Consider the following 23,371-nt stretch of genomic DNA (forward strand, 5'->3'; position numbering starts at 1 on the left):
ACTAGAAAGGAAGCTGTATGTTTCAATAAATACCTCAGTGTTTGGTTCTTAATTGTGGAAGTAGGAATAAAAGCGTTTAGTCGCCTCATGTGTTTATCATAGAACTGCTGAGTATGCGCTTGTGCTCCCACACTCTTCTGCACTTTGGTTTTTCTTTGTATTTCTCCTTTTCATATCTAAGTTTCGTACTGCTATTTTGTTCTGAATTCCTGGACCCATACTCAATTTTGCTCAATTTAGTTTTCATTTTCTTACCCTTGTACTTACAAACTTCTGTAGTAAGTACTTGTGAAGAAAAAAATTTTTTCCAGATATTAAATGTGTTTTTAGATCAACAGCTTGTGGGTTCTTACTGTTGTACCTTTTTTTTTTAAGCCTCATTCTTGGCTTCATTTTGTTCTCCCTGTTCTTGTTTTATTTTCATGGGTTTTTTGTTTGTTTGTTTAATTTATTCTAAACTTTATTTCATTTGTGTGATAGCTTCCTGAAGTCTGTTCTGATCAGAGTTGCGTAAAAGTAAACTAGATGTTCAGTTCAGTGAACTAAGTTATTTGAATTTTGGATTGTCTTGATTGTAGTGACTTTGCTCTATTTCTGAGGAATTTCATCCTTTTGGAGTTTATGAAGACTTCACGGTATCATAAATTACTAGCATGTTCATAGGTTTTGCTTTTTAAGTACTATGGAATGCTTTGTGTTGTAGTTCCTGCTTGAATTTGTTAAGTATGCACAAATGATGTTGCCAAGGATGGCAGTCAACTTGATTTGTCCTTATTTTCATGTTCCTTCTCCTCTCACAGAGTGATGGGAGTGAGAGATCTATTAGCTGGAAGCCTAACATCTAACCCTTCTTTACCTTAGACTAGCTTTGTTACCACTTTCCTAATAAAAATGAGAAAATTGATCTCCAAGGCTTAAACTGCTCTGAATTGTGACAACTCTATCTTTAACATCAATGGAGCTTTTCTCATCATCATCTTTTGCTTTTGGGGAATCTGAGGCAAAGTTCCTTGTGAGTCACTGGAATACCTTGAAACAAAATGGCTTTCTTGACTTTGACTTAGAGTTTTGATTCTTTTACCTTATGTCCCCCCAGCCCTTACCACCCCATAATCCATTAAAATGGTTATTGTATATCTTACTGGGTGTGATACATATGTGGAAATAAGTCTATTATGTTCTTAGAGAAGTTACTTTGGAGCCAAGTGAACTTTGACTTGCCAAACACCTTGTTCTAATCTAATCACTGATTGAATGCCCCAGGTTTTTCTGCTAGCATGCATATGACATCCAGTGGCTGAAATAGGAACTTGTGTGTTTTCTCCTTCTTCTCCCCCTGCCCCCTTTTTTTCTGAGAAGTTACGTAGGTAGTGAGAATTATTCTTAGTGCTTCTTGTGTGATTCTGAAGGCAGGAAGTTAGGCAGCAAGAATTTGGGGTCTACTTATTTGCTGCACATCTAGATGCTCCAGATATTTCCTGTTGCCTTCGGATTGGTGTTTTCATTCTGTAAAATTGAGTGATGTACATTTGACCCTTGAACAACACTGGGGTTAGTGATGCCCAGCCTCTTCCTCTGTATCTGGATTCAGCCAACCACAGATCATAGTAACTGTTGAAAAAAATCTGCATCTAAGTGAATGTGCACAGTTTAAACCTGTGTTGTTTAAGGATCAACTATTTTCTTTTAAAGTGGTCATATGTAGGTACTTATGAACAAACATGTAAGACATCAGATGTCGTAGGTAAATAAACTGAATTTCTGTGCACAAAAAGTATATAATTTTGATGTGTATTGGAGACATGGGAGATAAAGTTGAATACTTAGAACAGTGCCTGGCATGTACTGCTGCTGCTGCTAAGTCACTTCAGTCGTGTCCGACTCTGCGACCCCATAGACGGCAGCCCACCAGGCTCCCCTGTCCCTGGGATTCTCCAGGCAAGAACACTGGAGTGGGTTGCCATGTCCTTCTCCAGTGCGAGAAAGTGAAGTCCCTCAGTCGTGTCCGACTCTTCTCGACCCCATGGACTGCGGCCTACCAGGCTCCTCCGTCCATGGGATTTTCCAGGCAAGAGTACTGGAGTGGTTTGCCATTGCCTTCTCCGGCCTGGCATGTACTAATACGTAGTAAATGTTGGATGATAGAAATGAAATAGGAAGAGATCACAACTGGTTGATGGAACTGGAAAGAAAGGATAGTAGAAATGAGCCTTGAAGGTTGGCTAGGATTTTGATAGAAGGTTGTCTTTTGGTTATGCCCTAATGAGGTAGGTCAGTACAGGAGGAAGGCATGGCATAATCAGAGGACAGAGGCTGAATGGCTTTTTGGTGGCTAGAGTGGAGACATTTTAGAGATCTAGTAATACAGATAGAGTGTAATAATTGTAGTGTAAAAAGGAAAAGAGAAGATTCCAGAGGATGGTGCAGAAATGGATTTAATGGGATTAATAGCAGGCTGTATGGGTAAAACAGGGAGGGATCATCATAGATAATTGAAGTTTCAAGCTTCGGTGACTATTAGAACACGACTTGTAGAATAACCCTTATAGCTCATGAAGATCCAAGTTCTTTACTAGGGTCTTAAAAATGAAGGTTTCTGTATTCCTTATAAGTTCCAGCAACTGTTAAAAATTAGGAAATGGCCTTCTAAGCAGTCCTGTATAAATAGAGGAGGAGGGACTGAGCTATGCAGAGAGGCCTTGAAGCTTTACCTTGGAGACTTTGGGAATTGATTAATTTGTTTATTAGAGGTACTGAAGGCCTACTCTGTCCTGAGGTCCTAGGGATTATATAGGTGAGTAAGAGAAACACAATCGCTGCCCTGTCCTCGTGGGTAAACTGGCTAGAAAGAGTGATTAATTAAATATTTAAGCAAGTGATCATATAGTTAATGGTATATTTATAGTGGTTGTGGGTGCCATAGAAGCAAAGTTTGGAGTGCTGAGATGGTGCATATTAGGAACATCTAATTAAGATGGGTGGGGATGTCCTAGCATGTATCTTGAAGTCAAGTTGCATGTAACTTGAGACCTGAATGATGAGAAGGAATTGGTGGTGAACAAGAGAGGAGATGTGTATCAGAGAAAACAGACTGTGCTAAAGCTTTGGGAATAGGGGGTGCTTGATACTTTTGAAAACAGTGCAAAGTGTGAGGAGAGTAATGAGAAATGAGACCAGAGAGGTTGCTAGAGGCTTGGTCATACGGATAGGCTTGTAGGTGATCTCTGGTTTAAAATTCTCTTGTGACACCGTTGACAGTTTATCATTGGATATATATATATATATTTTTTTTTTTTTTTTAAGATTCTTTCTTACTGTTTGTAAGAGGAGAGTGGATGTGGACTTTGGGAAATAGTTAGACCGTTGTGGTAAGCTCGGTGAGACAATGGGGACTCAGCCTTTGGAGGGAAGAATGAGAGCACTGCGTAATTTGGAGGTAGGGTGACTAGGACTTGTGATTGACTGGATGCAATGAATGGATGTTGAGAGAGCGAGAAAGTAATTATGGGTGATTCCTAGATTTTTGACAGGTGTAACTGGATTGGATGGAACTGTTGGAATGGAGAAGGAACAGATGGGAGATGTTACTAAATGGCAGTACACCTTTACTAATTTTTATTTAAACATATTTGGCTCTTGGGCATTCCCAGAGGTTTCAGTGTCATTTGCAGAGCACCTTGTTAAATTCCATCAGTTAGGTAAAATTGTTTTACTAGAGGAGAAAAAGCTTGGAGTCACGTTATATTTCAAATGAATAGTACTTTAATTAGTTTTTCTATCCTCTCCCTGAGCAAAGACCAACATGGATTAAGTTACAGTCAGCCCTCTGGATCTGCAGGTTCCACATTGGTGGGTTCAACCAACTGAAGACATTTGTGGGGGAAAATTCCAGAAATTTAAAAAAAGCAGAATTTTAATTTGCAGTTCTCTGGCAACTTTTTATATAGCATTAACATTGTGTTAGGTATTTTAAATAATCTAGAGATGATTTAACGGAGAAGGCGATAGCACCCCGCTCCAGTACTCTTGCCTGGAAAATCCCATGGATGGAGGAGCCTGGTAGGCTGCAGTCCATGGGGTCGCTAAGAGTCCGACATGACTGAGCGACTTCACTTTGACTTTTCCCTTTCATGCATTGGAGGAGGAAATGGCAACCCACTCCAGTGTTCTTGCCTGGAGAATCCCAGGGACGGGGGAGCCTGGTGGGCTGCCATCTATGGGGTGGCACAGAGTCTGACACGACTGAAGCGACTTAGCAGCAGCGATGATTTAAAGTGTACAGAACGATGTACATAGGTTATATACAAATACTACCCCATTTTATATCTGCAGACTTGAGCATCTGAAGATTTTGGTAAGGGGTGGAGAGAAGAGTCTGGAACCAGTTGTCCTGGCATACCGAGGGACTTCAATATTTTCCAGGCTAGGCAGAAATCCATGCCTAAGGTCATCTCCTTTTATGACTCCAGTTCATTGTCTTTTTCCTGTTTTCAATTTTGTATCTGGAAAAATTACGCTATTTGAACCAAGGGATTCAGTATATAACAAATACAAAGAGTAAATCTTAATAATTTTGATTCTCATTAAGGCTTTGTGGTACCTTTAACCTATTTGATTTAATTTTAATTTTTATTTTTTGGCCTCTCTGTGTGGCCTGCTGGATTTTAACTCCTCGACCAGGGATTGAACCTGTACCTCCTGTAATGAGAGCATGTAGAGTCTTAACCACTGGACTTTCAAGGAAGTCCCTGTAGGAATAATTTTTTAAAAATATATTTTCAGTCATGCCTTGAGACATGTGGGATACTAGTTCCCTGACCAGGGATTGAACCCGCACTCCCTGCATTGGAAGCTCAGAGTCTTAACCACTGGACCACCAGGGTAGTCTGCCCAACGGTTTGATTTTATATTTGTATTTTACATTTGTGTTTGTATTTGGTACTAATCTGAAACCCAGACCCCAGGAAGATTTTGACTGAAGTGATTCAGTTGAGCTGGGAAACTTTTTAAACCAACTTTGCCTAATCAGACAGCATAGTTTGAGACATACTGATAGGGAAAAAAATAATAACCTACACTTGTGGAATGCTTTGAGGTAGGTAATGTTAGAAGTTCTTTACATGCATTAATGTATTTAGTTCTCTGTGATATTATCTTAGTTTTACAGACTCATACTGAAGAATGAAAAGTTTAAGTAACTTGCTTAATGTCACATAGCTGGTAAGAAATCAGGATACAGTTGTCCTTCAGTGTCCCCAGGGGGTTGATTCCAGGAGCCCTGCAGATACCAAAATCCCAAGGGTGCTCAGGTCCCTTATATAAAATGACCTAGTACAGTCAGCCCTTCGTACCTGCAGATTCAACCAACCTTAGGTGGTAAACCCACAGTTAAAGAGGGCCGACTGTATTAATCTAGGCTGTTTACCCACAGCCTGGGCATGAACAAAATGTCCTTTGGATTTCATTGATGAAAAGAGATTTCAGTTCAGTTGCTCAGTTGTGTCCGACTCTTGTCCGACTCTTTGCTACCCCGTGAATCGCAGCACACCAGGTCTCCCTGTCCATCACCAACTCCCGGACTTTACCCAAACTCATATCCATTGAGTCAGTGGTGCAATCCAGCCCTCTCGTCCTCTGTCGTCCCCTTCTCCTCCTGCCCCTAATCCCTCCCAGCATCAGGGTCTTTTCCAATGAGTCAACTCTTTGCATGAGGTGGCCGAAGTATTGGAGTTTCATCTGTGTCCCATGGACACAGGAGCCTGGCGGGCTGCATTTCATGGGATCGCATAGTCGGATGTGACTGAGCACACAGGCAGGCACACAGCTTCTAGAGTGCTTGAAATGTTTTTTAAGCAGCAAAACAATCAGTAGTAATCTGTAATAATATTTAAAATTACATTTTTAAAAACTATAAACTGGTACATCTAGCTCTGGAATAAACTGTTATGGTGGTTTTAAAATACAGTTGCAAATTCTTTGACACTCCTCCCATTAAAAGATGGGGTTCTGTCTCTTCCCTCTGAACCTGAGAGGGTTTGTGACCACTTCAGGCAATAGAATATGATGGAAGTGATGCTAGGTGACTTCTCAGGACAGTTTTAAATGAACAGGAAGCTTCCACCCTTGTTTGTGAAACAAAGATACACCATGTAAGAGGTCTGACCCCCCTGAGGCTGTCACACTAAAGAGACCAAAGCCACCGAGGCATCCCTAACAGGATGCCACACATGTGAGTGAAGGAACCATCTTGGAAATGATTCTCTAGTCCCAGGTATTTTGGCCCCCAGCCTTGTGTCTTGTCAAACTGAAGCCCCACACATCACATATCAGAAACCGGCCATTCCAACTGTATTCTGAATTCTGATCCAGAGAATCTACAAGAATAAGATAAACACCATTTCATGCCATTCGGTCTGAGGTGGCTTGTTAGGTAGCAATAACAGAAACAGTCATTATCCAATAAAGTTGAACATCTGCATACTTTCAGTTCAGTTCGTCTGCATACTTTCAGTTCAGTTCAGTCGCTCAGTCGTGTCCGACTCTGTGACCCCACGAATCACAGCACACCAGGCCTCCCTGTCCATCACCAACTCCCGGAGTTCACTCAAATTCATGTCCATCAAGTCGGTGATGCCATCCAGCCATCTCATCCTCTGTCGTCCCCTTCTCCTCCTGCCCCCAATCCCTCCCAGCATCAGGGTCTTTTCCAATGAGTCAACTCTTCACATGAGGTGGCCAAAGTACTGGAGTTTCAGCTTTAGCATCATTCCTTCCAAATAACACCCAGGACTGATCTCCTTTAGGATGGACTGGTTGGATCTCCTTGCAGTGCAAGGGACTCTCAAGAGTCTTCTCCAACACCACAGTTCAAAAACATCAATTCTTCAATGCTCAGCTTTCTTCACAATCCAACTCTCACATCCATACATGACCACAGGAAAAACCATAGCCTTGACTAGCCGGACCTCTGTTGGCAAAGTAATGTCTCTGCTTTTGAATATGCTAAGTTGGACATAACTTTCCTTCCAAGGAGTAAGCGTCTTTTAATTTCATGGCTGCAGTCACCATCTGTAGTGATTTTGGAGCCCCAAAAAATAAAGTCTGACATTGTTTCCACTGTTTCCCCATCTATTTCCCATGAAGTGATGGGACCGGATGCCATGATCTTCGTTTTCTGAATGTTGAGCTTGCAGCCAACTTTTTCACTCTCCTCTTTCACTTTCATCAAGAGGCTTTTTAGTTCCTCTTCATTTTCTGCCATAAAGGTGGTGTCATCTGCATATCTGAGGTTATTGATATTTCTCCCGGCAATCTTGATTCCAGCTTGTGCTTCTTCCAGCCCAGCGTTTCTCATGATGTACTCTGAGTATAAGTTAAATAAGCAGGGTGACAATATGCAGCCTTGACGTACTCCTTTTCCTATTTGGAACCAGTCTGTTGTTCCATGTCCAGTTCTAACTGTTGCTTCCTGACCTGCATACAGGTTTCTCAAGAGGCAGGTCAGGTGGTCTGGTATTCCCATCTCTTGCAGAATTTTCCACAGTTTATTGTGATCCACACAGTCAAAGGCTTTGGCATAGTCAATAAAACAGAAATAGATGTTTTTCTGGAACTCTCTTGCTTTTTCGATCATCCAGGGGATGTTGGCGATTTGATCTCTTGTTCCTCTGCCTTTTTAAAAATCAGCTTGAACATCTGGAAGTTCACGGTTCATGTATTGTTGAAGCCTGGCTTGCAGAATTTTGAGCATTAGAGATTTACCAAACATCATGTAAAATATGGCACTTTACATTCAAGAAATTTAAGTGATATTAAGTAATTTGATGATGTATTTTGAGGAAAGGCATTCCAAATATATCTCTTAACCTACAATCCTGTTACTCATTTCTTTTGTGGAATAGGAGTTGGATGGTTTGGGTGGGGCATCACCTAGAAGTGGCTGGAATGTTGTTGTTTTGTTTTGTTTTTTGTTTTTTAAAGGAAGGAATCCCCTGGTTGTCCATTGGTTAGGACTAGGTACTTTCACTGCAGTGGCCTGTGTTCAGTCCGTGGTTGGGGAAATAAGATCCCACAAGCCGCGTGGTGTGTCTAGAAAAAGAAAAGGAAGGAAACAAGAGAATTAATATGTATTGATCCCACCTTCTATCTGCTAGGTGGTTTGCATTTGGTAAATAATAATAACACGATGATGAATGTGACACCCTCATTTTAAGTTGAGACCCAAGACTAAAGATGAGCTCATAGAGATGATAAAAGCTAGTTCTTCCTTACTGCTCCCTTACTGTTGAATTTTTCTCCTGGAACTGATTTGGCCGGAGCAGAAAGAGGATTCTGTTTGAAGAAACGGAGCAACCTGACGGGACGTAGCTCTTCAGATGCCTCTCTGACAGCACGTTACACTGATGGCCATGGCATGGCCCATGGGGGATGGTGGGGAGGTGAGATAGTTTCCCTCTACTCTAATAAATAACCTGGGGAAGTGCCTATTTCACAACCTTTCCCCATCAAAGGGTAAAGTAAACATTTTTGGTATTTTATAGGGATGATTTATATTTTCACTAATGTGGAAAAATCCTCTTATTTTTCCCCAGTTGCTGGAAAAATAAATCTTTTAAGATATGAAGGTATTTTATGTTCTTTTTCCCTTAGTCTTCCCTGTGCTTAACAAAAACTGATAGATGAGTTGTAAGCATGTATGTAGTGTTTATGAAAGTATTTTCCTCAAGAAATCTCTGGTAAATCTGGCTACTATAAGAACTTAAAAGGCACGAAGTAGCAATGGAAGAATATCCTGATTGGTTTTCAGCCCACTTATACAAAATTTGTCATTTCTGTGTCTAAGGTTTATCATTAACATTTGATTCCTTATTTGATTATCACCAGACAACCTGGAGGGTGAACTAGGAGTTAGTAATTTTATTAGCATTTGTGGGATTAGTACTAAAGAGGGAATAACACAGAATTTTGGACTATTATGAGAATTGTTAGTTTTAGTTTTGTCTTTTAATCTTCTTGGCTTAAGTTCCTCACATGTAAAATCTCCATTATACCTTTTTGAGAAATGTTCCTTTTTGTTTTGTAAGGAGACCCAGGCAGGGATGGGAAAGGCCCTTATCACTGTTAGCCAGACTGTCCTGCTTTCTGAGGTTATGTTGACCATCCAGGCAACCCTCTGTGTAGCCTACGTTTCCTTAGGGAGTCCCCAGACTGGGTCCCGTCAGAGAGTTCATAGTGGAGCTGCAGTAGTCTGCACACTTGTTTCTGTCACGAGGCAACCTGTTACCAGTGTGTGCACCTATGTGTAGCTGTTTCATTATTGGTTTTGTGTGTATGTTCCACTTGTGGCAGTGAAGAAATCTGAAAGTAAGTTTACAAAGTGTAGACTCTGAGGATGGGGTGTGTAGTGAGAATGAAGACAAAGGGCCTTTAACAGGAAGGCGTCCTTTTCACTTAATAAAGCTGTTTTTGGAGTGTACGCTTTGAAGATAAATATGCCTAATGAAAAACATCGATTTCTTGTCCCCTAAAATAAACAAAACAATAAAAAGTTCTCTTGTCCCTGTTTCTTTCTCAGAAACAATTGTTTAAAAACTATTACAGATTGTAAAATTTGTATAAAAGAGATAGACTTGTTGCCTTTTCACACGGCCACATATCACAGGCAGAATTTCGATTACTGTTCTTTAGATGCATAAAATTTAAAATAGTTGAATCCTTCATTGATTAATTTAGTTGCTTTTCATAGAGTTTTACTTAGAATGAAAAGATCAGGGATATTTTTCTGCAGATCTTGAGAGTTTTCAGCTGAGTTGCTGTAACCCGTTTCTCTAGATTTCCAACTGGGTGAAAATGTTTTTCTTTTTAAATTGGCACTTCCCCAGCACATTTTTCCAGCAAGTATTCTTTGAGCACACCCTATGTCTAGTGAATTTTGTAAGATCTTTATTCACAAGGCTGAAGACAGGCCAATCTTCTCTTTGTAAAAGTGAAAACAGAATGAGGCTTGCTTCAAACTCAGTTTGCTTCAAGTGGAAAGGCTAACTTTGTCTTTGCAGCAAGTTTGGTGTGCTGATTGTTCTCTCAAATGAAAATTCTCTTGATTTGCTCTTACTGTTAATAAGTAGGTCTCAGACCCAAGAGTTGAGAACTGTGCATTCAAGGTGGTGACATATAAATAGAGGCATTAATGCCTGCAGCAGTGTTAGATTGTTTATAATTCCATGGTTTTCCCTAAATAGTGTGATGACCTTCCCAGATGAGATAAATTTACTTAGTTTCATCCATGAACAGTAAGATTGGCTGACAAACTTAATGGAACGATAAAAAATAGTACTGCCCTTGGATGTTTCATAGTAGGCCAGCCTTCAAGGAGCTACAGTTTATAGTCCTTTAAGAGAGTCCTTCAGTAGTGATCAGAAGAGTTAACCAGAGTTGATCATCTGAGTAGAAACAAGTTATGTCAGTCATCTCAACAACAGAAGTGTCCTGAGTGTCCCTGTGGCAGTTCCAGAAAAGGAGAACCAGAATTCTCTGAGCCAAGGATAATTAAATATAAAAAATCTCAAGTTAACTTTTAGTTATTTGGAGAATGGCCTTTCAATATTGTGTATCATCAAGATAAACCTTACCCCCAAAGGGCAAGGAAATACTTCTCTGATAGAAGAATAAGTACTGAAGTAGACGTAGGAACTTGATTTCTGTCTTCAAGAAATAATTTACATGACCGACTGCCCCCACCCTCCCATGTTCAAGTAGAAGAGGAAGTGTTAGAATTACACAGTGTTTGCTCAGGACTAGATACATGGAACTGGCACTAAATGCTAAAATGTAGGAGGAAGGAGGGAGATCACTCTGGGCTTATAATAAGTAAGGTGGTCAGAAGACCTGAGAAGAAATGAAATTTTAGTTTGGATCAAGAATGGGCACTTAGGTTTCCAAGAGGAAATAGGATGTTTCAGGTTCAAGGATGAGGAGCCTCAGATGGAGGAAGTTGTGTTGGGTAACAAGGAAGAGAGCTGTCTGCCAGAGATAAAAGGTTCAAGAAGCAGAAAATGAGGTTGGAAGAGAAAGTTGGGGTCGCATAGCTTTTGAATACCAAACTAGTACATTTTGATTTTATCCTAAAAACAGTGGAGAATCACTAATGTAGAATGAAAGGCATGATTAAAGTGCTCTCATAAAGGTGTCTTTGAGAGTGGATGTGGAGGTGTAGTATAGGGCAAGACTTAAAAGCCAATAGCCTAGCTGTAAGTCTTCTGAACCAGGGTTATGAACATAGAATGAAAAGATAGGTCCAGATGCAAGATTAATGAAACAGAGACTTTGGAGAGGAGCACAGATTGGTTATTTACAAATAAGATACCTAGAGAAAAAGAGATCAAGTGACTGTGCTAAAGATTATTAGGATAAGAGTCAGGGTTCTGCTAGAGTTCTTACTCCAAATCTAACATATTTCACTGATTACACACTTTAGGAAACTTGATGAAGTGACTGGATTTTGACCCTTGAAAATTGGCTGAATATTGATGTAACTCACAGAGGCAAGAAGAGATTGTCAGTGTTTCAGGAAGGAAAGAAATGAAATTATTCGAAGTGAAAGGTCTTTTGTTGGAGAAGAGTTTCCCTAAGAGGAGCATCTGTGTTTAGCTTTTATGTTTATCTCTTAAAGTTTTTTTATTAAAATTTTAAAAATCAAGGCAGGTGGCGCAGTGGTAAAGAATATGCCTGCCGATGCAGGAGACACAGAGACACAGCTTTGCTCCCTGGTCAGGAAGATCCCCTGGAGGAAGAAATGGCAACCCACTCTAATATTCTTGCCTGGAAAATTCCATGGACAGAGGAGCCTGGTGGGCTACAGTCCATGCGTGCACTGATACACATTATACAGTTTCAGGTGTAGAACATGATTCAATTTGTAGGTGTTGTGAAATGATCACCACAGTAAGTCTGGTTAACATCTATCTCCATAGTTACACAGTTTTGTTTCTTGTAATGAGAACTTTTAAGATTTACTATCTTAGCAATTTTCAAATGTGTAATACAGTATTAATAACTATAGTTGCCAGTGCTGTACATTACACCCCCATAACTTATTTTATAACTAGAAACTTGTACCTTTTGATTCCTTTTATCCAGTTTACTTAAACCCCCACCACCTGCCTCTGGCAACCACCAATCTGTTGTCTATGCAGCTCTTTTTTGTGTATGGTTTAAAGTAAGACTTTAACCCCTTTACCACCACCACTCCCAGCCCCACCATGAATAACCAGTTGTCCCTAACCAGTGTATTGAGTAAAACCATTCTTGTAGAATTTCTGCTGTGATTGTAAACTAAATTCATATAAATGTCTGTTAGCGTGTTTTCTCTATCCAGTGTCAGTACCTGCATTAGTATCACACTGAATTACCAAAGGTTTACGTGACACAGTGTTATTCTGCATACTATCTATAATATACATTATTTGCCATAGGTTTAAATATATGATGGAATAACCACACAAATTGCATGTATTTGTGAGGGCACTATCCATGTTTATTATCTTCTTCCATATGAATTTTACATCACTTTATCAACTTCCTTTAAATCATGTTGCCAGGTGGATTGTGACTGTACGTTAATTTGGAGATATGACATCTTGGCAACATTAAGTCTCCTAAAGTGATATTTTTCTCTATGAAGTACTTCATGTCTAGAGTTAAAATTTATACTTTGCTTTCTGTAGGTCTTGCATGTTTTCAGTTGTGTTTATTTCTATGTACTTTGAGATGCTGTTAGGCATGAGCTTATTTCTTGTTGGTTAGGTGGGCAAACTCCTTACATATGTTGATTTTCTTTCTTTGTCTGGCTACCTTACAGAATTACTCCTTTTAGCAATTCTTTCAATTCTTTGTATTTGATTTTACTAGGTGGGTTGGAGAAGGCAATGGCACCCCACTCCAGTACTCTTGCCTGGAAAATCCCATGGACAGAGGAGCCTGGTAGGCTACAGTCCATGGGGTCGCTAAGAGTCCGACACGACTGAGCGACTTCACTTTCACTTTTCACTTTCATGTACTGGAGAAGGAAATGGCACCCCACTCCAGTGTTCTTGCCTGAAGAATCCCAGGGATGGCGGAGCCTGGTGGGCTGCCGTCTATGGGGTCGCACAGAGTCGGACACGACTGAAGCGACTTAGTAGTAGTAGTAGTAGTAGTAGTTGTAGGTGGGTAGTCACTTAGAAGCTCGATGATGACATTTTTGTTTTCTCTTTCTCAGTTGTTCTGTGTTTCTTTTTCTTGTCCAGTTGCATAAACTAGACCCCTCCAGTACATGGTTCGGTAGTACCAGAGGTATGGGGACTTTTTTGTCTGGGTCCCGACTTTATTATTAGAGAATTTATGTTTTGTCATTGAGTGTATGTGATTTGTGCTATGGGTTTGTGATAATTCTCTTTTGTTAGGTTAGTTCTTTTAATTTCTAATGCAGTATGGATTTTGTTACAACTATTAAATACTACCAATGCCTGTCTTTAGTATCTGTGGCAGTAGTTTATATATATAAATATATATTTTTCTTTTAGAGCTTTTAAATGATTTCCTTATGTTGACTGACCCTTGAATTCATTTAGCAAATGTTTATTGTGTGCCTAGTATTTGCCAGGGGCTCTTCAAAGCCCTGAGATAGAGCAGTGAACAAAAAAAAACACAAAAATATATGCTGTCTCTTGAGTATATATTCCAGTTGGGAACGTTCTGAGGCCAAATATTATCAGTTATTGACTATCTGGATGACCTGGATTATTATTTTAGCATATGTCAAATGGGATTCATTAAGTATTATGATTTGTTTGTTTGAAGAGGGGGCTTGCTTTCCCTCCACATTTGTAACTTGGAATGACATATAGTTTACTTTTTGACACTGACCTTTGACAAGGATGATCTGTTCACTCACTAATGTTTTTTGATAGAATTTGACTGTTAAATATCTTGAATTAGTTGGCTGTTATACTTATGGATAGGTCTTTGCTTATATTTTAAATTTCTTCTGTGGTTGTTCGTTTAAGGAAGCTTTTTAATCTCTTTCAAGACCAAATTTTAACTGTATATTTTCCCTGAAAATCACTCATTTTGCCTAAATTTTCAATTTGTTGGTATGAAATTCTGCCTAGTAATGTCTTAAAATCTTGCCATAGATTATTATTTGTATTGCTTTAACTCAGATCTATTTTTTTCTTCTTTTTGCATCCAGTTTTCTGGTTTATCAGTAAGCTTTTCTATTTCCTTTTGTTTTTATATTCACTTCTTTCTTTGGATTCTAAAAAAGCTTAAGTTTTAGGTCATTTATTTTCATTCTGCCTTATTTTCTTAAATTAGCATTTAAGTCTCTAACATTTTCTCTGAGTTAGTTCTTTGGCTAAATTCTAAGAGTTTGGTTTGTCACAGCTTTATTATTATTTTGTAAAATAGAGCGATTTTAGTTTCTCTTCAGTGTAATTATTTAGAAAGATGTGTTCAATTTTCCAGTCTTTTTTTTTTTTTTTAATGCAGCCCTTAAATTTTTTTTTTTCTAGTTTTGTTGCATTGTGTTAAAGATTGTGGCCCGTGTGCTTTCTGATTTTTGAATTTGAGACCCATTACAGGGTCTGCCGTTAATCCTTTTATGGGTATTTGAAAAGTATATATTAGTTTGAGTTTAAATGTAAACTTCTGGATATAAATAAGTAGTCATGATTATTTTTACTAGATTCATACCTCTCCATCAAAGTTTTATTTACCTCAGTTTTTCATTGCATTCAGCATTGCACTGTGGGTGAAGGAAGCTTTAGAGAGCTTTAGTATTTCTGACTGCTAACCCTGTGATTGGGAGAAGGAAATGGCAACCCACTCCAGTGTTCTTGCCTGGAGAATCCCAGGGACGGGGGACCCTGGTAGGCTGCAGTCCATGGGGTAACAAAGAGTCAGACACGACTGAGCAACTTCACTTTCACTTTTCACTTTCATGCATTGGAGAGGGAAATGGCAGCCCACTCCAGTGTTCTTGCCTGGAGAATCCCAGGGAAGGGGGAGCCTGGTGGGCTGCCGTCTGTGGGGTCGCATGGAGTCAGACACGACTGAAGCGACTTAGCAGCAGCAGCAGCAGCCCTGTGATTGTTGCACCTTAGTTTCTTCTGTAATGTCAAACTTATTAAAATAACACTTACCTAATGGGGTTTTTCTTGGGCTTTTTACATACATTATTTCTTCTATCTTATGTCCTGTTTCAGTGCCTGGCAAATAATAGTACTGATATTTAGATTTTGAGTGTGTATCCATTGTCTAACACTATTGTGAGTTTTACTGTGTAGCGAGTCCTTTTGTACATTGTGTTCTTTCTTTTAAATTGGGTTCTGTGATCAAGGGATATCATTTAGGTGGATACTCCCGCTGTCCCCCCCGCCGCCCCACCACTTTCTAAGAGTTGTGTCTCTTAAGTCTGCTGTCATTGATAAACGAGTGTTCTGGTTTATCATCAAGTTTGACTGTTAACTACTGTTATTTAGAAAAATGAATATAATAGGTTCTCACTGATACTTTACCTACATTTTTAAATACTTGAGAAGACAAAAGATTTTTCTGGCATTTACATGTTTTTTCTTTCCCCTGACATTTGTAATTTGTGTAATAGCTGGCATAAGATAGGATTGTTTTTAAACTGCCTTCTAAATAGGCTTCTTACAGACTGTAGGAACTACAGACTGTCTTTCCCTCCTATTTGTGTGGTTTTCCAGAAATGAGTTTGTTTAGGTGTTTCCCATCATTCGCCCTATTGCTATTTTGAGCCAGATAGCTCTTTGTTGTGAGGGGCTGCCCTGTCCATTGTAGGATGTTCAACAGCGTCTCTGGTCTCTACCTACCAAAAGCCAATAGCACTCTCCCCACCTGCTGTGATGACCAAATAACTACATTGCCACATGTGTCCTGGGGATACAAAATAACCCTTGGCGGAGAACCTCTGGGTTAGTCTTCCTTATGTCTCCTTGGAGAGGAAAGGGCACTAATGTCATTCCTGAATGTAAAGAATGCCCTTTATTTCACTTTGTATAACATTCTCCAGTTGTGTCTACTTATCAATGAAAAAACTAAAATTGAGGTAAACTCTTGAGAAGGCATCTTATAAACCATATAATACTTATAGTTCTACTGATTTCCTTCCCTTACCATTTACTCCTTTCCCTCATCCCACCCTCATATTTCTTTGTCACCAGCCCTAAGAAGAGAATATACTTTATCTGTATTTGGGTAGTGTTTAAGGTTTTGCAGTGAAGATGGACACTGATAAGTCAGACTGTACCTTTTTTTTTTTTTTTGCGACCCCATGGACTGTAGCCCACCAGGCTCCTCTGTCCATGGGATTCTCCAGGCAAGAATACTGGAGTGGGCTGCCATTTCCTACTCCAGGGAAGACTGTACCTTTAAAGAAGAAGTTCTCTAAGGACAGTCAGGGGGAATGTGTACCTAAGAATCAGAATCAGTTAGCTCCCCTCCCCCATTTCCAGTTGCCTTTGATTCAAACATGGATATATTAGGCCAGTCAGACTTTCTCAGTTGAGGTAGGTTGTGAACCATCGCTTTGTTCTTTCAATCCCCCCCCAACCCCCGTTTTTTTCCCTACTTTTCTCTCCCTCTTCACTATTTTATACCTTCCTCCCCCTCAAAACAACAACAACAACAGGATATCCTTTTGTCCAGTTAGCCTCATTCCCCTCTACTTCAGAGTTAAGAGTAGTGAAAGTGAAGTCGCTCAGTCCGACTCTTAGCGACCCCATGGACTACAGCCCACCAGGCCCTCCGTCCATGGGATTTTCCAGGCAAGAGTACTGGAGTGGGGTGCCATTGCCTTCTCCATTAACACCGGCTAGGCATATTATATTTACTTGGAGCTGGTATACTTGGTGGCAGCCTTAGTGCCCTCGGACACGGCGTGCTTGGCCAGCTCCCCAGGTAGCATCAAGCGCACGGCGGTCTGGATCTCCCTGGTTGTGATAGTCGAGTGCTTGTTGTAATGCACCAGGTGCGATGCCTCGCCAGCGATGCGCTCGAAAATGTTGACGAAGGAGTTCATGATGCCCATGGCCTTGGACGAGATGCCGGTGTCAGGATGGACTTGCTTCAGCACCTCGTACACATACACGGAGTAGCTCTCTTTGCAGCTGTGCTTGCGCTTCTTGCCGTCCTTCTTCTGGGCCTTGGTCACAGCTTTTTTAGAGCCCTTTTTAGGGGCAGGAGCAGACTTAGCCGGTTCAGGCATGTCTATAATGACAACACCCAACAACACAGAAAGATCTATTGGGGCTGATTTCAAAATGCTGCATCTGATTTAGAGGGGACAGATGATGCAGTAATATCTGGCCGTAAGATAAACATGGCATTTGAAGCAGTTGCTAAAGAGAGAGTTCTCTCTTTAAAGCCTTTGCCTGTTGAGGCATCTGACGTTTAAGTTCATGAAACATTGTTTTACTGGTCAGCCTTTTTTGTCTTCTGACCTTTGCTGACTTGGGCAGATAACTCCTGGGGCTGGGTTTCTCCCCACCTTATCGTTCCTTTTGGATCCAATTTTCTTAGCTTCTATCCTTAGCACTGATAATTTTCTTTTTTCTTGTATTAGTATTAAGAGGAGTGAGTGGGTTGCAAGCTTTCTGGGTTGCTAACCTACTACTGAATAAATAACCTGGGTCTCTTGATGTTTCATGAGGTCTTCAACTCCTGTGTTTCCAGATAGCCTTTTCATGTAGTCTTGTCCTTCTCTATTACAAATGTTCTTTTCCTGTCAAGTGAGACTCGTGTATGTGAAAACTTTTTGTAAATAGCCAGTGGAGTTCAGTTCATATCCTGTGCTGCTTTGTTTCATTTCCAGCCCACATTTTGGGAATGTGTTTCTGTGGCTTCATTTATCTATTTGCTTGTTAATCCCAGAACATTTATTTGCATAGGCTCATGATAAAAGAGAAAGTTAATAATAAGGGAACACTGTTTTATGTAGAGTAAAATGACTTTGCAAACTAAAGCTGTCTCTGTGCCTATCTTTGTAGAAAACAAATTTAAAGAAGAACTTTCCATGTCTGATAGCTTTACATTTATTCATGTTTCCTATGCATTTCAAGCTCCATCGCTCTCCAGTCTCAACTAAAATGGGCTGGCGAGTTGTGTGCCTGCATGTGTCTCTTCGTTTGAACTTTCTCATTAAATTTACTTCACTTACTTGACAAGGAAAGTGAATAATGCTTAGGATAAAATTGCAGTATGACCAAGTAGTAAGCCAGGAAGACTTCATAGTTAGGAGTCCGATTTTCTTTCCCAAAGCTCTTGTAGATTTAAAAACTTGCTTTAAGTTTCTGTTGTTCTGTGTCAGGTGGGCTCATGGCCTGGTGCTTCTGTGTCAGCAAATATCTCTCTAACAGTCCAGAGTCCAGACAGATGGGTAGGTGGAATGAGTTCCTTAGAGATTCTAAGTATCCTAACGTTTAAAAATGATTTATCACAGGGGACTTTAGCATTTCTGGATTTAGTTTGTTTTTAAACAAATATTTAGCATTTTGCTGCTTTGGTCTCTTACCCTGCCAATCACTTTTTTAAAGGGGGCTACTTGGGTGAGTATGTAAAAACCAATAACCGATGATACTCTAGATTGGTAACATGAATTGGCTCATTACATGATGTTTGTTTGCTGGACTTACAAAAAAAAAAAAAGACCCACCACCTGTGTCATTCTGACACCTGCTCTTTTCAAATCCTTTTTGGCATGATCTAAATAAATTTCTGAAATTCCCCCCTCTTTCTCCTTTTGTGTGTATAGTCAGTACTAGTTTCACTAAACCCTCTGTCATTCTGTATAATAGTTGAGGCTGAGGACTTTAATTGGTGACATACCTTGCTTCCAGGAAGTTTTTAGCAGTAGAACCACCAAAGACTTCATAGTTGTAAAGTAGCCCTTGATTGGTCTTTGAAGAGTATTTTGTTCTCTTGGTGTGTTTAGATTTTGTAATCTGCTACTGCTGCTAAGTCACTTCAGTCGTGTCCAACTCTGTACGACCCCATAGACAGCAGCCCACCAGGCTCCCCCGTCCCTGGGGTTCTCCAGGCAAGAATACTGGAGTGGGTTGCCATTTCCTTCTCCAGTGCATGAAAGTGAAAAGTGAAAGTGGAGTCGCTCAGTCGTGTCCGACTCTGTGCGACCCCATGGACTGCCGCCTACCAGGCTCCTCTGTCCATTTGTAATCTAGTAAATTATTAACAAGTGAACTTTTGTATGAAATGGGAGTGTTTTAAATGAAAAATGATTGTGATCTGGGAGTAAGTTCTAAAATACCAGTATCAAATGAGTATTTAAGTAGAGGTAGACATATAATCTTTAAAATGTTTGTCGTATAGAATTACTTAGGCACTTGTGTATTGGTCTGTTTGCCAAAAGATGCTAATTCTTTATTCTTAGCTTTTAAATTTTATTTCTTTCCATGTATAAGTGATTTTTAAGAAATCTGATCTATTTAACATCTTTTCCTTCCAAGGTGGGCATGATTCTCGACTTTTGCTATATACTATAATCACCTGGGTAACTAAAAAAAAAAATCCTGATGCTAAGGTTGTAGTCCAGACCAAGTAAAACAATCTCTAGGATGAAATCTAGGCATCTGTATTTTCAAAATTCTCCAGGAGATTCTGTGGTGTAACCAAAGTTGTGAGTCTGCTTCTAGGATGTTTTTGTGATTTAGGGACCCTTAAAAAAAAAAAAAAAATAGACATTCTTTCCAGAAAAATGGGTATAATGACTTCTGGAAGCCTCAAATTAAGAAGCGCTGTCCTAGAAGTAGCCTTTACTTGCTAAATTTAATTGGAGCCGGTTGAATGTAAGAAGTTAGGTAATTTGTAATGATGAGGGAATATATATCATCACTCATAAACATGTCATTCATTTAACAAATAACAAATGTATATCAGGTACTCAGTATTTTCCAGGCTCTCTTGTAGTTGCTTGGGATACAGCTGCCAATAGAAAATGTCTGTTTCCAAGAGATTTTATCCTAATGCGGAAGGAAGGTGATGAGTAAATGATCCAAGGTCACTTAACTGTTGCTAAAATGAGAAATAACAGCAGTATAGAGAGATTGAAAGTGATAGTTGGCTGAGGGAGGTGGTTATTTTAAATAGGGTGGTGGGGAAGGCATCTCTGAGATCTAAATGAAGTGAGAGGGGTAGTCCTGTGACAATCTTGAAGAACAGTGTTCCCAGTGAACAAGTACAAAGGCCCCCAAGGTGGGACTGAGCTAGGCTTGGTGAATTTTAAGTAGGAAAGCCAGGTGGCAGGAGTACGTATGGTCATCCAGGTGTAGGATGAGTGTCAGGAGATAAAATCAGAGGCCCTGTAGGCTCTTGGAAGAAGCTTGACATTGTAATTTCAATCTGACAGGAACTTAACTTGATTATAACACTATTGTTCGGAGAATGCAGTGGCACCCCACTCCAGTACTCTTGCCTGGAAAATCCCATGGATGGAGGAGCCTGGTGGGCTGCAGTCCATGGGGTCACTAAGAGTCGGACACGACTTAGCGACTTCACTTTCACTTCTCACTTTGATGCATTGGAGAAGGAAATGGCAACCCACTCCAGTGTTCTTGCCTGGAGAATCCCAGGGATGGGGGAGCCTGGTGGGCTGCAATCCATGGGGTCGCACAGAGTCAGACACGACTGAAGCGACGCAGCAGCAGCAGCAGCAACACTATTGTTAATGTTTAACTTCATGCCTAAAATAATTTTGAAATAATCTTCAGCTTTCAGTTATTTTGAATTTAGTGGAAGGTTAGCACTCAATGTGTTGTGCTACTTATTTGGAAAAGAATCTCAACCAGGCTGAATTTTTTTGATAAGGGACCACCCATGTCTTCTTTATATTCATATTGCTCAGCACAGATTATGTTCAACAGTTTTTGCTGACAGACTACAAGGGACCTTGCAGTCAACTTAGACAAGTGCTTGTAAATTTACATGAAAGTTCTAATGCATATTAATTTACTGGGTGCCTGCTATGTGCTCATAGTCATTCCCAGACTCCTTAGGTACATGTGGAATCCCTTTGAGATATTTCAGGTTTGGTTCCAGACCACTACAATAAAGTGAATATCACAATAAAGTGAGTCACATGAATTTTTTGTTTTCCTATTGTACATAAAAGTGTATGCTATTGTAGTCTATTAAATGTGCAATAGCATTATGCCTAAAAAATGTACATACTTTAATTGAAAAATACTTTATTGTTGAAAAATGTTAACCATAATTTAAGCCTTCAGGGAGTTGTAATCTTTTTTGCAATAGTAGCATCAAAGATCACTGATTACAGATCACCATTAAAAATGCAGAAGTAATGAAAAGTTTGAAGGATTGTGGGAGTTACCAAAATGTGACAGAGAAACACAAGTGAATAAATGATACTGGTAAATGTCAACTTTGGAGAAGGAAATGGCAACCCACTCCAGTATTCTTGCCTAGAGAATCCTGTGGACAGAGGAGCCTGGTGGGCTGCTGTCCATAGGGTCGAATAGAGTCAGACACTACTGAAGCACGCGTTGGAGAAGGAAATGGCAACCCACTTCAGTATTCTTGCCTGGAGAATCCCAGGGACAGAAGAGCCTGGTGGGCTGCCATCTATCCCCGGGTCACACACAGTCTGACACGACTGAAGCGACTTATCAGTAGCAGCAGGGTTGCCACAGGGCCTTCAGTTTGTAAAAACACAAAATCTGTGAAAGTCAATTAAATGAGGTATGACTGTGTGTTACAAAGGAGGAAACAGACTCAATGACAGTGGCAGAACCAGAATTTGAATCCAGGCCTTTTTGACTCTACACTTTATCATGCTACCTTCTGAGTAATGAGATAGAGGGTGATTTTTGAAGGCATCATCTGTTGAGCCAGTGTCATGAGTTTTTGTTTATTAATACAGAACAAGAGGGCCTTAGGCATATTACCTTAAAAACACTGTTATGTGAAAGATTTTAATTGTAGAGATATTTTCTTGAAATAGTAATAATTTCTTATATTTGTTGAGTGTAAAGTATTCAGTACTATGGGAGGTGCAGACATGAGTCATAAATAATAGATCCACAGGCTTAGCAGAGCTAAGGTATTACATAAATCATGTTGTATAAGATACAAAGCAATCACTGTCAGAAAAGGTATAAAGTGCCATGGAAGTTCTGCTGAGGAAGAGTTTCTTGGTACATGGAAGAGGACATTTGGGAGGATAGATAGGATTTAGATCTAGATTGGGGTAGGGAGAACAAAGGGGGCTGTTAGGGGTTCTAGAGGGAGAGAGCAAAAGGAAGATTATTCTGCATACAGGATTAGCAAAAGCTTGGAATTGGGGGCGTGTAAGGAGCCACATCAGGGAAGGTGGAAATCAATTTGTTTGTAGTATAGGATGAAGTGAAGTGAAGTCCTTCAGTCCTGTCCAACTCTTTGCGATCCCATGGACTGTAGTCTACCAGGCTTCTCTGTCCGTGGGATTCTCCAGGCAAGAATACTGAAGTGGGTTGCCATTTCCTTCTCCAGGGGATCTTCCTGACCCAGGGATCGAACCCAGGTCTACCCTCTGAACCACCAGGGAAGCCAGTTGTAGTATAGGGTGGGGGAAAGGAAATGCAACTACAGGTAAGGAAGATTACACCTATTCAGAAGCATTTGTGTATCAGGCCAAGGAGTATTTGTGAGAAAAGGGACATCTTGATCAATCACATGGTCTGTGGTGGAAGTTGATGTTAGTTGGTTGGATTAATATGGGTCAGCAAATTGGCTTGTAGTGGCTTGAGGTTAGTTTTTATAAATAAAGTTTTATTGGAACACAGTCATGCTTCTTCATTTGTATACCATCTATGGCTACTTTGGTTACACAGTGGCAGAATTGAGTAATTGAAACAGAGACTTTATATTCTGCAAAGTCTGACATTTTTACTCTCTGGCCCTATACAGAAGTCTGCCAGCTCCTGGATTATAGAGGTGGAGGCAGAAATCCTATTCAGCATTGTTGTTATGGCTAGGGTCTAACTCTGTGCCTTCATGACAAATGAAATGAAGGCCACGTTGCAGTAGGCCTAGTAGAAGAAGGAGAGAGAAGAATTTATTGAATTTGGCAATTGCTTAGATTTAAGAGTCTAGGAAGAGGAAGGAATCAACATTTTTTAAAAGTCACTTGAGAGTGATATTTTGGGATAGAATAGGCTTTTAATTGTAAGTTATGTTTTGTTCTTTAAAAAGACCTTATGTTAAATATGCTTTAGAGGTGTAATATTGGGAAGTACGAATTTTTCCCGCATGTGGTAAATATTTCATCCCTGTTTATGATCAGGAGTGGGTTTTTCTCAAG

General features: G+C 40.0%; 2 protein-coding genes across 13 annotated transcripts in view; one reads left to right on the forward strand and one right to left on the reverse strand.

Annotated features, from left to right (window-relative positions):
• The window catches only part of KANSL1 (KAT8 regulatory NSL complex subunit 1), a 177,732-nt gene that overhangs the window by 52,749 nt on the left and 101,612 nt on the right, over positions 1-23,371 (forward strand). The window lies entirely within an intron of this gene.
• On the reverse strand, positions 15,189-20,725 carry LOC147351404 (histone H2B type 2-E-like). Its single transcript, XM_086357203.1, has one exon. It carries the CDS (start codon positions 17,264-17,266, stop codon positions 16,889-16,891), a length of 378 nt encoding a protein of 125 aa, XP_086213329.1. The 5' UTR covers positions 17,267-20,725; the 3' UTR covers positions 15,189-16,888.

This window comes from Bos grunniens, chromosome 19 (genome assembly GCF_055505025.1).
Source record: "Bos grunniens cultivar Pamir isolate PY7600 chromosome 19, Bosgru_T2T1.0, whole genome shotgun sequence".
NCBI lineage: Eukaryota > Metazoa > Chordata > Mammalia > Artiodactyla > Bovidae > Bos > Bos grunniens.